The 15,000-nt window shown below is 42.8% G+C and overlaps 2 protein-coding genes across 4 annotated transcripts in view; one reads left to right on the top strand and one right to left on the bottom strand.

The window, feature by feature from the left end:
* The window catches only part of ift27 (intraflagellar transport 27 homolog (Chlamydomonas)), a 17,085-nt gene extending 4,465 nt beyond the window's left edge, over window positions 1-12,620 (bottom strand). For both annotated transcript variants that reach the window (XM_041869723.2, XM_041869724.2), the window contains exons 1-2: window positions 12,483-12,620; window positions 12,087-12,166 (exon numbers count right to left, since the gene is read on the bottom strand). In XM_041869723.2, the coding sequence (XP_041725657.1) occupies window positions 12,087-12,166; window positions 12,483-12,516 (114 nt within the window). In that variant the 5' untranslated portion in view covers window positions 12,517-12,620. The remainder of the gene's footprint in view (window positions 1-12,086; window positions 12,167-12,482) is intronic.
* Window positions 12,621-13,405: 785 nt separating this feature from the next.
* The window catches only part of LOC121555866 (synaptogyrin-1), a 17,446-nt gene continuing 15,851 nt past the window's right edge, over window positions 13,406-15,000 (top strand). For both annotated transcript variants that reach the window (XM_041869721.2, XM_041869722.2), the window contains exon 1: window positions 13,406-13,914. In XM_041869721.2, the coding sequence (XP_041725655.1) occupies window positions 13,816-13,914 (99 nt within the window). In that variant the 5' untranslated portion in view covers window positions 13,406-13,815. The remainder of the gene's footprint in view (window positions 13,915-15,000) is intronic.

Raw genomic sequence — 15,000 nt, 5'->3', positions numbered from 1 at the left:
ACCACACAACAACCTAAACCCAACCATCAAAAAACAACCACACAACCTAAACCCAAACATCATAAAATAACCACACCACAACCAAAACCCAATCATCACGAAACAACCACACAACAACCTAAACCCAAACTTCATAACACAACCACACAATAACCTAAACCAAGCCATCATAAAACAACCACACATCAACCTAAACCCAGCCATCATAAAACAGCCACACATCAACCTAAACCCAACCATCATAAAACAGCCACACATCAACCTAAACCCAGCCATCATAAAACAACCACACAACAACCTAAACCCAGCCATCATAAAACAGCCACACATCAACCTAAACCCAACCATCATAAAACAACCACACATCAACCTAAACCCAACCATCACAAAACAGCCACACATCAACCTAAACCCAGCCATCATAAAACAGCCACACATCAACCTAAACCCAACCATCATAAAACAGCCACACATCAACCTAAACCCAACCATCACAAAACAGCCACACATCAACCTAAACCCAACCATCATAAAACAGCATGGCAGTCTCTTCATAACAATAGGTTAGAGGCTATAATACGTTGATTTGATTTGAATTATCTTCTTCAAACACTTTGAACTCTCTTTGCGTGTTTCCTATGAAAGATCTATAACATAGATCTAACAGCATAGGATAGGTGAAAGGCTTTCTTCCTACTTTGACACAGGAGGAGGAGGAGGAGAAGTGTGTGTGTGTGTGTGTTAAGGCTGCACAATTAATCAAATTAACATTTGAAATCACAATACTAACTGTAAGTCGCTCTGGATAAGAGCGTCTGCTAAATGACTAAAATGTCAAATGTAAATGTAAATGTGCAATATCCATATCGCACAAGATCCATACCACATGCCATATTTTGAAAAGTATCTCTGCCGTATGTAACGTCCATTTTTAAAGTTGACGTTTTTTCTCTCCTATTGCTTCCCACAAAACAAGCTAGCCCTTGTCACTCAAGCTGCACCGTTCCTCCTCCTTACTGTTAGATTCACTATACATTTGCATTCTGTTCTGTTAGGGCAAATCCAGTCAACAGATTGTTCCAAACAAGAACGATGCTGCTTTCCACTTTTCTTGTTAATATAAATCATTCTATTTATATGATTCTAACAGTTCACCCAAGTTTTGATCTATATTGCACGTCAAACCCTAATCGCAATATTTAGTTTTAAAAAATCTAAATTCAATTTTTTTCTGATATGGTTCAGCCCTGGTGTGTGTCTGTGTACTTTGACACAGGACATCTATCAGTCCTATATCTGTGATAACCTTGAAGAAGAAAGGAAGGTGGTCTTTTCATTTGGTCCTTTGTAGCTCAGTCGTTACTAGGATGGCGCTTGCAACGTCCGGGTAGTGGGTTCGATTCCCGGGACCACCAATACGTAAAGATTTATGCACGCATGACTGTAAGTCGCTTTGGATAAAAGCGTCTGCTAAATGGTATATATTATTATATATGATATATATTACAATCACTGAAGTTCCTTCCCAACTGGCACCCTATTCCCTATATAGTGCACTACCTTTGACCAAAGCCTTATGGGGTAGATAGGGAATAGGGTGCCATTTAGACCAAACACTGCACTGCTCTACTCATCTGAGCCCAAGCCACGGAGCATGACTAAGTTACACACATAACACTGCAGCCCAACACACACACACAGACACACACACACACACACACAAATGGGCAAAATGGCACCAATAGACATGGATGCCCTGTTCCTGGCTGTTCCTGTTTTTATTAATATTAGATTAATTTATATTGCATTAATATCTACAGCTGAAAATAACTTTTAGATATTGTATCGGCAGTCACTCACCAGCATTTCCACCAGAAATACGACTTCCCTGAATTGGATCCTTTGTTCGCACCCCCCGAAGCAATTCCACTCATCCCAAGGGCTGCTCCAAGGCAATGCCGACAGAGAAGAGGTGTGCGGAGTGGACTTTTGGTCCGACTCAGGAGGCGTGCATTCCATCTCCTTCCAGAGAGACATCAGGGACTGTAACATGCTCTATTTCATGGAATCATGGCTCTCTCCAGATATACTGTCCCTGTCCATACAGCCAGCTGGGTTCTCAGTACATTGTGCAGACAGGAACAAAGAACTCTCCGGTAAAAAGAAAGGCTGGGGTGTTTGTTTCATGATTAACTACTCATGGTGCGATTGTGGTAACATACAGGAACTCAAGTCCTTTTGTTCCCCCGACCTGGAATACCTCACAATCAAATGCAGACCGCATTACCTCCAGAGGGGCTCCCGAGTGGCGCAGCGGTCTAAGGCACTGCATCTCAGTGCTAGAGGCGTCACTACAGACCCTGGTTTGATTCCAGGCTGTATCACAATCCGTCCGTGATTGGGAGTCCCATAGGGCGGCGCACAATTGGCCCAGCATCGTCCGGGTTTGGCCGGGGTAGGCCGTCATTGTAAATAAGAATTTGTTCTTAACTGACTTGCCTAGTTAAACATTTTTTTAATCTTCAGTCATCGTCACAGCCGTGTATATTCCCCCTCAAGCTGACACCACGACACCTCTCAAGGAACTACACTGAACTTTGTGAAAACTGGAAACCGCATATCCTGAGGCCGCATTTATTGTAACTGGGGACTTAAATAAAGCAAATCTGAGGAAAACACTACCAAAGTTTTATCAACACATCGCCTGCGCTAAAATTCTTGACCTTCCGGTATGGCTACAAGGCCCTCCCCCGCCCTCCCTTCAGCAAATCAGATCACGTCTCCATTCTGCTCCTGCCTTCCTATAGGCAGAAACTCAAACAGGAAGTACCCATGATACGGACTGTACAACATTGGTCTGACCAATCGGAATCTATGATTCAAGATTGTTTTGATCATGCGGACTGGGATATGTCCCGGGTTGAAGTGCTTTGAGAGGCTAGTTAAGGATCATATCACCTCCACCTTACCTGACACCCTAGACCCACTGCAATTTGCATAACGCCCCAATAGATCCATGAGATGACGCAATCGTCATCGCACTGCACACTGCCCTATCCTATCTGGACAAGAGGAATACCTATGTAAGAATGTTGTTCATTGACTACAGCTCAGCATTCAACACCATAGTACCCTCCAAGCTCATCACTAAGCTTGAGGCCCTGGATCTGAACCCTGTGCAACTGGGTCCTGGACTTCCTGACAGGCCACCCCCAGGTGGCAACAACACCTCCGCTATGAGGATCCTCAATACATGGGCCCCACAAGGGTGCGTGATCAGCCACGTGGCCACGCACGTCTCTAACTCAATCATCAAGTTTGCAGACAACACAACAGTGATAGGCCTGATTACCAACAACGACGAGACAGCCTACTGGGAGGAGGTGAGGGCCCTGGCGGAGTGGTGCCAGGAAATAACCTTTCCCTCAATGTCAACAAAACAAAGGAGCTGATCGTGGACTTCAGGAGACAGCAGAGGGTAAAAAGCTTCAAGTTCCTCGGCGTACACATCACTGACAATCTGAAATGGTCCATCCACACAAACAGTGTGGTGCAGAAGGCACAACAGCGCCTCTTCCACCTCAGGAGGCTGAAAAAATTAGGCTTGGCCCCTAAGACCCTCACAAACTTCTACAGATGCACCATTGAGACCATCCTGTCGGGCTGTATCACCGCCTGGTATGGCAATTGCACCGTCCACAACAGCAGGGCTCTCCAGAGGGTGGTGCGGTCAGTCCAAAACATCACTGGGGGCACACTGCCTGCCCTCCAGGACATCTACAGCACCCGGTGTCACCGGAAGGCCAAGAAGATCATCAAGGACCTCAGCCACCTGAGCCATGGCCTGTTCACCCCGCTATCATATAGAAGGCGGGGTCAGTACAGGTGCATCAAAGCTGGGACCGAGAGACTGAAAAACAGCTTCTATCTCAAGGCCATCAGAATGTTAAATAGTCACAACTAGCCAGCCTCCGCCCAGCACGCTTTCCTGACCTTAGTCAATGTTACTAGCCGGCTACCACATGGGACTCAGAGAGACTGCTGCCCTATGTACATAGTCATGGAACACCGGTCACTTAAAAAATGTTTACATACTGTTTTACCCATTTCATATGTATATACTGTATTCTAGTCAAGTCCACCCTATACAACTATTGCTGTACATATACTATTCTATCAACGTATTCTACAGATATACTACATATTCTATCAATATACTGTCCATTTTGTCTATACATCCCATCATATACATATATATTTTATTGACATTTATTGACATTGCTCGTCCTAATATATCTATATTTCTTAATTACATTATTTTACTTTAGATTTTGTGTGTATTGTTTTATATTGTCAGATATTACTGCACAGTTGGAGCTAGGAACATAAGCATTTTTGCTACACCCGCAATAACATATGCTACATATGTGTATGCGACCAATAAAATTTGATTTGATATGTGTGCGTAAGACTGCAGCCCACCTGCCACACACGCACACACAAAGGACTGCAGCCAACCACGCACGCACGCCCACACACTCTTCCTCAGCGATATTCCAACCAGCTAATATGTAGACGGGGTAATGAGCTGATGTGATGCATCATGGGAATCCGAAAGGCTCTCTCTCATGTCAATGAGAGCCTGTACAGAATACATAAAGGTTGTGTGTGTGTGTGCGTGTGTGTGCGAGTGCGTGTGTGTGTGTGTGAGTGTGAGTAAGAGAGAGAGCCTGTCCGGAATAAATAGCGGAACAGATCGGTCGGTAGGTAACCTAACAGGCCGGCTGACATTTGGGAGGAATAGAACGTGAGGAGAATGGAATGGCTGCGGACCGGACCTTTAGTCCAACAGACTGAACCCAGTTAGTTGGAGTCTGGAGTCGGGAGTCTGGGTAACATCCACATGCTGTTTGTGTGTGTGTTGCATGATAATAATGCTCCCCAAAGTGATCTCTCCACTCTGACGGGGCTGTAGTGGAGCGGGTCGAGAGCTTCAAGTTCCTTAGCGTCCACATCACTAAGGAATTATCATTGCCCACACACCTGCACAGTCGTGAAGAGGGCACGACAGTGCCTCTTCCCCGTCAGGAGGCTGAAAAGATTTGTCTTGAGCCCTCAGATCCTCAAAAAGTTATACAGCTGCACCATTGAGAGCACCTTGACTGGCTGCATTACCGCTTGGTATGGCAAATGCACCGCCCTCGACCGCAAAAGCACTACAGAGGGTTGTGCGGACAGCCCATTATATCACTGGGGCCAAGCTCCCTGCCATCCAGGACCTCTATGTCAGGCGGTGTCAGAGGAAGGCCCCAAGCCATAGACTGTTCACTCTGCTAATGGTACCGGAGAATCGGCTCTCGGACCAACAGTCTCCAAGACAGCTTCTACCCCCAAGCCATTAGACTGTGAAAAAGCCATAAGACTGCAAAATATTTCATTCAATGGTTACCTGGACTATCTGCACTGAACCTATCTGCACTGATCCTATCTGCACTGATCCTATCTGCACTGACCCTATCTGCACACTTACACTACTATAATGTATATTAGTATTTCTATAAATAATGGGGCCAATGTGTGGCATTGGGATCAATATTTCAAAATAGCTTGAAACAAAAATAAAAATGATTGTTACAGTTGAAGTCGGAAGTTTACATACACTTAGGTTGGAGTCATTAAAACCCGTTTTTCAACCACTCCACACATTTCTTGTTAACAAACTATAGTTTTGGCAAGTCGGTTAGGACATCTACTTTGTGCATGACACAAGTAATTTTTCCAACAATTGTTTACAGACAGATTATTTCACATATAATTCACTGTATCACAATTCCAGTGGGTCAGAAGTTTACATACACTAAATCGACTGTGCCTTTAAACAGCTTGGAAAATTCCAGAAAATGATGTAATGGCTTTAGAAGCTTCTGATAGGCTAATTGACATCATTTGAGTCAATTGGAGGTGTACCTGTGGATGTATTTCAAGGCCTACCTTCAAACTCAGTGCCTCTTTGCTTGACATCATGGGAAAATCAAAAGAAATCAGCCAAGTCCTCAGAAAAAAAATGGTAGGCCTCCACAAGTCTGATTCATCCTTAGGAGCAATTTCCAAACGCCTGAAAGTACCACGTTCATCTGTACAAACAATAGTACGCAAGTATAAACACCATGGGTCCACGCAGCCGTCATACCGCTCAGGAAGGAGACGCGTTCTGTCTCCTAGAGATGAACGTACTTTGGTGCAAAAAGTGCAAATCAATCCCCAACAGCAAAGGACATTGTGAAGATGCTGGAGGAAACAGGTACAAAACTATCTATATCCACAGTAAAACGAGTCCTATATCGACATAACCTGAAAGGCCGCTCAGCAAGGAAGAAGCCACTGCTCCAAAACCGCCATAAAAAAGCCAGACTATGGTTTGCAACTGCACATGGGGACAAATATCGTACTTAATGTCCTCTGGTCTGATGAAACAAAAATAGAACTGTTTGGCCATAATGACCATTGTTATGTTTGGAGAAAAAAGGGGGAAGCTTGCAAGCCGAAGAACACCATCCCAACCGTGAAGCACGGGGGTGCCAGCATCATGCTGTGGGGGTGCTTTGCTGCAGGAGGGACTGGTGCACTTCACAAAATACATGGCATCATGAGGAAGGAAAATTATGTGGATATATTGAAGCAACATCTCAAGACATCAGTCAGGAAGTTAAAGCTTGGTCGCAAATGGGTCTTCCAAATGGACAATGATCCCTAGCATACTTCCAAAGTTGTGGCAAAATGGCTTAAGGACAACAAAGTCAAGGTATTGGAGTGGCCATCACAAAGCCCTGACCTCAATCCTATAGAAAATGTGTGGGCAGAACTGAAAAGGTGTGTGCGAGCAAGGAGGCCTACAAACCTGACTTAGTTACACCAGCTCTGTCAGGAGGAATGGGCCAAAATTCACCCAACTTATTGTGGGAAGCTTGTGGAAGGCTACCCAAAACATTTGACCCAAGTTAAACAATTTAAAGGCAATGCTACCAAATACTAATTGAGTGTATGTTAACTTCTGACCCACTGGGAATGTGATGAAAGAAAGAAAAGCTGAAAGAAATATTTTTCTCTACTATTATTCTGACATTTCACATTCTTAAAATAAAGTGGTGATCCTAACTGACCTAAGACAGGGAATGTTTACTAGGATTAAATGTCAGGAATTGTGAAAAACTGAGTTTAAATGTATTTGGCTAAGGTACAGGTAAACTTCCGACTTCAACTGTATGTTGTTCCACATGTGTACTTAGAGGAATATATGCAAATTGGCCCATAACTCCACCTATACAACAACATAGGACTATACATCCTTCAAGCAGGGTTCATACAGACATTGGCAAGTCAAATTCAATGACTTTCAGGGACTTTTTCAAGCACTTAATTGTAATTTTCAAGGACCTCAGTGTTATACAATTGTGCGGCAGGTAGCCTAGCGGTTAAGAGCATTGGGCCAGTAACCGAAAGGTTGCTGGTTTGAATCCCTGAGGCGACTAGATGAAAAATCTGTCGATGTGCCCTTGAGCAAGGTACTTTAACCTAATTGCTCTGGATAAGAGCGTCTGCTAAATTACTCAAATGCGATAATTTTGATTTATGTACATATAGGGCTTAATGTATAACCTTTCCCCCTCACACCCCACCCCAAAACAGAAAGCAAAAAGTGTCCAAAAAAAGTATGTCATTACCACTTTAAGAATAATAAAAAATGTAGGCCTTGCCAATGTATTGATCTTGTCATTATTATTATATTCTAAAATATGTGAGAATGATGTGGCCTGACTAAATAGATTGGATGCATGCATGGCGATGTTTCTGTAACCTATGTGGCCTACGCAGGCACACATAATAAAGCCATGAATACCGGTAGCATTCTTCTCACCAGCTCTGTTTTCATAATGAGAATGCGACCAAAAACCAGGTTCCTTTTGTAATGGAAGGATGTGTATGGAAAGCCAAGTTCAAGCCAGTATTAGTTATTATTCATTTCTGAGCTCCAAATTCAAGTAGGGTTCTTCAAATCCCTTGTATTGTCTAAAATTGCAGGTGTAGCATGGAAACCAAAATGTATTTGTCATGTTATTTCATTACCAGATCATGTTGTGAAGAAGCCCATTAGGCTATGTCATTTGTTGTCATTAAATCCAGAATAATTAATAGGAATTGCGTTGGGTGTTGCGCAATAGTCTATCCTACACAATTACGCACAGTAGACTCTGTGTCCAATCCGAGGCCCAAAAACATATGAAAACATGAACTCATTACCTTGGTGCTTTCTCTGTTAAATCTAACGAGACCCTGCTGTAAATCAAGCAGACTACAAGACTACAATAGATGATCAACATTAATTCGCTAGGGATATTAGATCCAATGTGAATCCAGTCACAACTGTCTTCACCGGAGTAAGGAATGAGACACCAAAATATTCTGGACATTCCTCAGGAACACCTTTGTTTTTTAGCACTTGGGCTATTGTAGCATCGCATGCGCTATCACAACAGCTGTTCCTCACTTGACTCTCATTCAGAAAATTCCTTCCTGGATCAGATGAAGATGTGTGAAATTATCACGGCGTAATTAAACAACAAGTATTATACATAATTATTGAAGAACCATGTTAATGACAGTATCAATTGAGGTTTTAAGTATCACGGTATGGTTATTCTTTCAGTTAGAAGCACTCTATTTTGCGATTGCATAATTTTGGGAGGATTTGTATGCCCATGAAAACGGTTTTCACCCCATAACATAAGGAGAAATGTTACGTAGTTACACTGCATTTCTGAGATCTCTATACAAACAACTGTCCGACAGCTAGATCCAGGATTCTTACAGGGTTCAAGTTCAATGTCTAATTTAACTGATTAATGGTTAATATATGATATAACGACAACTTACTCTACCATAAATGCAAGGACAGGAAAGTAATGTTTTATGTCATAAGATTTTGGACAAATCCATCAAGACACCAACCATGAGAAAGGGTTAAACATAGGTTTTAAATCAACTCGTGAATTTTATTGAATACAGCTATGATCCCCCCTTATATCTTAATGTAATGACATGAAAAAAATTGGCAGATTATTATCAATGACTTATTGGCAGATTATTATCAATGATTTATCAAAAAGCTGTAACAAGTTGTCCAGTGTAGGAAATCCTCACTGGTACCATAGTTACCAGAAAGACCCACATACACACTATATACACACTCACTCACACACACTACACTGTCACTCTCACACACATACACTACATACACACACACACACAAACACACACACACTTTTACACTCATCATTTGCTGCTGATACTCTGTTCTTTATTTTACTCGTATTATTATCTATCCTGATGCCTGGTCACTTTACCCTGCCTTCATTTACATATCTACCTCAAATACCTTATTATTATCTATCCTGATGCCTGGTCACTTTACCCTGCCTTCATGTACATATTTACCTCAAATACCTCGTACCTCTGCACATTGATCTGGTACTGGTACTCCCTGTATATAGCTGCACATTGATCTGGTACTGGTACTCCCTGTATATAGCTCCACATTGATCTGGTACTGGTACTCCCTGTATATAGCTCCACATTGATCTGGTACTGGTACTCCCTGTATATAGCTCCACATTGATCTGGTACTGGTACTCCCTGTATATAGCTCCACATTGATCTGGTACTGGTACTCCCTGTATATAGCTGCACATTGATCTGGTACTGGTACTCCCTGTATATAGCTCCACATTGATCTGGTACTGGTACTCCCTGTATATAGCTCCACATTGATCTGGTACTGGTACTCCCTGTATATAGCTGCATTCTTGTGGATTTTACTCCTCTTGAGTTACTATTATTATTATTATTTAATATTTTTATCAAATGTTTTACTCTGCATCGTTGGGAAGGGCTCGTAAGCAAGCATTTCTCAGTAAAGTCTACACCAGTGGTATTCGGAGCGTGACAAATAAAATGTGATTTGTCTCTGTTCACTTAGACCTGTGTGTCACAACACACACACACACACACACACTCACACCAGTGCGTTGTTGTTATGCAGTGTGTGTGGTGTGCTTGTTAATAAGCAGATGTGCCAGTGGCTTTCCTGAGCCTGGCTGTATCAATTATCAACGTTCCCTTCTCCTGCTTCAACCCTCAGTCCTGCTGACACAGCTACACTCACACTCGCACACAGATCTTGGATCACCTTCCCCTCACCCAATCCTATACTATCCTTAACCATTAATGGGGGAAATGCAACACTGATCCAAGATCAGCATCTAGGGGCAGCTTGGCCCTAGACAGGTAACCAGGCGAGGCCAGCTGGCCTGAGTGCCAGTCTGTTTGTGCTATCATGTCAACTCTTCATTGTCATACCAATGTTTGGCTTGAGAATGACAGCAGGACATTTCCATGTGAAAGGACCCATGATCACCAACATGTGAAGTTCATTGGAGCATGTCAAATCGGGTGTCAAATGAAAGCTAAAATTCTATAGTTTTGAGACATTAAGGCATATGTACATTTTCAACCATTTTACATACAAAAATGTAGGCACATTTCTGGTCAAACATATGGAAAAGTCTTAAAAGGTATTAGAAATACATCAAAACACAATAATGTTGAAATAAAGACCAGTGCCAACCAATATCAACACCTATATTTAGTTTTGGAGACATTTTTGAAATTCCATCACCAAAAACCCAAATATCTTTAAGATATTTTCTAATTTCTCTCCCTCATGAGGAGGGAGGATAATGAAAGTTCACAGAAGTAACAAGTAATGGTAGACCTATCAATTAGTTATAGTGTTTTTACTGATATCAATTTTGTTTATGAATGATTAAGTGATTAAAACGTACAATTCTGTGCTGTGATGTCCAAACTTGTGAAACATAGACGTCTATGATTGGTTCAGATTAAAATAATAGCCAGTGTGTAGAATAATACCCAAATATGGAAAGGAGGATATTGCATATTTATATCTTTGGCTTTGTGTACCTATACTGAACAAAAATATAAACGCAACATGTAAAGTGTTGGTCCCATGTTTCATGAGCTGAAATAAAAGATCTCAGAAATGTTCCATTCGCACAACCAGCTTATTTCTCACAAATTTTGTGCACAAATTTGTTTACATCCCTGTTAGTGAGCATTTCACCTTTGCCAAGATAATCCATCCACCTGACAGGTGTGGCATATCAAGAAGCTGATTAAACAGCATGATCATTACACAGGTACACCTTGTGCTGGGGAAAATAAAAGGCCACTCTAAAATGTGCAGTTTTGTCATTCGTTCACAATCCCCCGACCTCCACCCAATTGAGATGGTTTGGGATGAGTCGGACTGTAGAGTGAAGGAAAAGCAGCAAACAAGTGCTCAGCATATGTGGGAACTCCTTCAAGACTGTTGGAAAAGCATTCCAGGTGAAGCTAGTTGAGAGAATGCCAAGAGTGTGCAAAGCTGTCATCAAGGCAAAGGGTGGCTATTTGAAGAATCTCAAATACAGATTAGGGACACATGATGAAATTATGTTACCACAATTCCGTTACCAGATGTAAATCCACTTCACTTAATGTAGTTCAATAACCAAAATATATATATTTTAAAGGCAATGTGTCATGTCATAGCTGACACCCCATTCTTTCTGCAGACATTGTTGAATCTTAATTCTGAGCAGATATTGAACAGAGCTTTTGGAATATGTGGACACAAAAAACTGAGGGAGATTTTACCTAAATTCGGTTACCAAACTTGCCATCAGCACAGTTCTTCCAGTAAATCCGTTTTTGTAAAATGTTCAGTGTATATTGTTCAAAGTAGTCCTTGTGCATAGAGTTGTATAGATTGTTAAACTTTTTTAAATCAATGGTTTTTGTTTGGCATACATTTTAAGTGAAAAATCTGAGTCGCAGCACAATTCTGTTACCATGGAATTGGCAATGGAGTTGGCAAGAGCACAAACAGACAGATCTGGGAGACCAGGCTAGAGCGAGGCCAGTTTGTGTGTGTGTGTGTGTGTGTGTGCATCTCGAAGTTATTTTCTCACCATACTGTAGTTCTTCTGGAAGTGTGCTCCATCACTCCGGAACATCTGAGAGAGAGCACTTTTCCCCACCGCTGCGTCTCCTGAAAAGGGAGAGGTCAACGGTGGCGCGCGCGAGAGAGAGAGAACGACAGAGAGAGGTGGGAAAGAGAGGGAGAGCGAATACATACGTTTCTTCCATGTTTACCCTGCTCAAACGTGTAACCCTTGAGTTAGGTAACTTGTAAATGGTTGTAAAACTGTTAGCTATCTAGGTCCTTTTCTAACTTAGTTAGCTATCTAGCTATACTGCTGTCCTATCCAACGTTTTGCAAGCTAGCCTAACTCAGCTACATTACGGTACAGACGTTGGCTATCCCAAATCAACTTCTTAGCAACGAATAGATTTCAAAATCTTACCAACAAGAAGGCACCTTGCTCTTAATTTCACCATGGCTGGGTACAAACAAATACATATATTAGCAAAATGTTCAAAACTGCTTTGTGTTTTTTATTTTACACTCCAGAATCTTCCTTCCGCCTCGGCAACATGGACACGACGCGTTTCCTAGCAACCTGAGCAGAAACGCTCTCACTGGTCCAACCAAGGAGCGCGTATCGATATCTGCTCTGTCATTGGCCAGCTTTGTCAACGTAAGATCGTTGACGTCAAACTGAGCCCAACGTGACTGTTCCCTCCATCACCGCTAGATGGAAGCGTTTATTATAACTGTAGACCATTATTCTAGCAATTAGCCTACGGAATTTTACTCCTGTGTTAGAGCCAGTAAGGTATTAAGAATTGTCTATGTACTGGCTCAGTGATATTTTCAGTGGAACATAAATCACATCTTTTAGAATAGCTGATCAATATAATTTGAATGGATACATTGACTCCCGAGTGGCGCAGTGGTCTAAGGCACAGCATCGCAGTGCTAGCTGTGCCACTAGAAATCCTTCGAGTCCAGACCTGTCGCAGCCGGCCGGGAGACCCATGGGCGGCGCACAATTGGTCCAGCGTCGTCCAATGTAGGGGAGGGTTTGGCCGGCTGCGGGTTCGTTTCCCACGGGGGGCCAGTATGAAAAAAATAATGTATGCATTCACTGTAAGTCGCTCTGGATAAGAGCGTCTGCTAAATGACTAAAATGTACAGATAGAGTCATATTTGCAGGCCCACATTTCTATCATAATTGTCTATGGTAGGTAGGTCTAAATGCCATCCCTGTTGTGTCCTAAGATTATCACGCAATTAGAAGCCAAAACTAGACTGCCAAAGTCTGTGTAGGTCTACCCCCTCCCCTCAGGGTTTCCCTCTTCTCTCTCTTTCCCGGCTATGACAAACGTGCTGCACATGACTCTCCAATGGGCCGTTGTGATGTTGAGAAGAGGTGCGTAACCCTGTGAGGATAGGTTGTACAACGGGGTTACGCGCACCGACACATTTCTCTCTCTCTCTCTCTCTCTCCCCTGTTCTTCACCATGGCATTAGGGAATAGAGAGAGCGAGATAATCATAACATAGGCAGATAGACAGCAACAGATAAGAAGCGGGGATTCGAGATAGGAACAAATAGAATAAAGAGAGAGTTGGTGAGTGAGTGAGAACGAGAGAGGGAGAGAAATAGGTTGAATAGACTGGAATATGGTGTCAAAATCCATTAGAAGAACTCTCTTGGTTCTCTGAGAGAGAGACGGGGAGGGGAGAGAACACACACACTCTCTGACACGCACACGCACCGCCCGGAGTCGGAAAATGGAGGGCATGGCATATGGAGCTGGGAAGGCTGGAGGTGCTTTCAACCCTATAACGTTCTTCCAGCAGCCACACACCATCCTCCGGATCCTCTCTTGGGTGAGTACCGTTACAGTTATATAGCCTATACCTTTACCATTACAGTAGCTTACGTGCTGCTCGTTTCAGGCTAATAACGGCGGCGGTCCCGAACGACGGGCGTCTGTTATGTATGTATGGTTGACTCAGAATGTGCTCCTATCGCTGGCTGCCTCCCTGTTTCTCAATTCTCACTATCACACCAGTGCGTGCATGTGCACTATAAGCATAGAAGACCTGTAGCAGCACTGTCCAAATATGTTGTAGGCTAGTTGGAACCTGAAACATGGTCGACGTTTTGGGGATGCACGCAACAAGGCGCACGACGCATGTGGCCTATGATTTTGTAGCGGTTGTAGCTATAGAACCTAGAGAAATGCAGCCATAGGCACGGTGCCCACGTGTTTTGTTGTAGTTTGTGTTTGCCCCGCTATTCGTTCTGTTGAATCCGAGGCGGCGTCCCAATTGGCACCCTATTCGCTATGCAGTGCACTACTTTTGACCTGGGAAATAGGGTGCCAATGTAAATTAACTACCTTTATTTTGTCGTTATTCATAAGAATTTGCGAAGAATTAAACTAACTTGGCTATGCATAAACGATTCATGCCTATCCATTTCTACTCCTTACTAAATTAACTTACACCCCTGTGAACTTGCTACATATAGTCTACACATTGTTTATTTATAGTGATATAGTGGGCCTATAGTACAAGCAATAAACTGTCTGGCGTAGCGGCGTTCACAGGGGTGTGTGTGTGTGTGTGTGTGTGTGTGTGTGTGTGTGTGTGTGTGTGTTTTCAGAGGGTTGTACGTACCATTGAATGGTCACCTATAGGCCACAACGATAACAGAAGAAGATAAAGGCCCAGTCCATGTGTTCCACTGATAAGAAACGGGGAAAAAGGACAGAGATAGACAGACAGATAGACAGACAGACAGACAGATGGAGAGACAGACTGGCAGAAAGACAGACCAACAGACAGACCGAGAGAGACTCAATGCCATATAGTCTACTCGTCTATTTCTAACCAAAGCTACACAACAGAACAGAAACAACATAACTCATCCACTCCCTGTAGTTTATGTGATGGATAACCATAGAAATA

Source organism: Coregonus clupeaformis, unplaced genomic scaffold, assembly GCF_020615455.1.
Source record: "Coregonus clupeaformis isolate EN_2021a unplaced genomic scaffold, ASM2061545v1 scaf0083, whole genome shotgun sequence".
NCBI classification, from domain to species: domain Eukaryota; kingdom Metazoa; phylum Chordata; class Actinopteri; order Salmoniformes; family Salmonidae; genus Coregonus; species Coregonus clupeaformis.
Note: the sequence above shows the minus strand (reverse complement) of the source record. Positions and strands in the feature narration are given on the sequence as shown.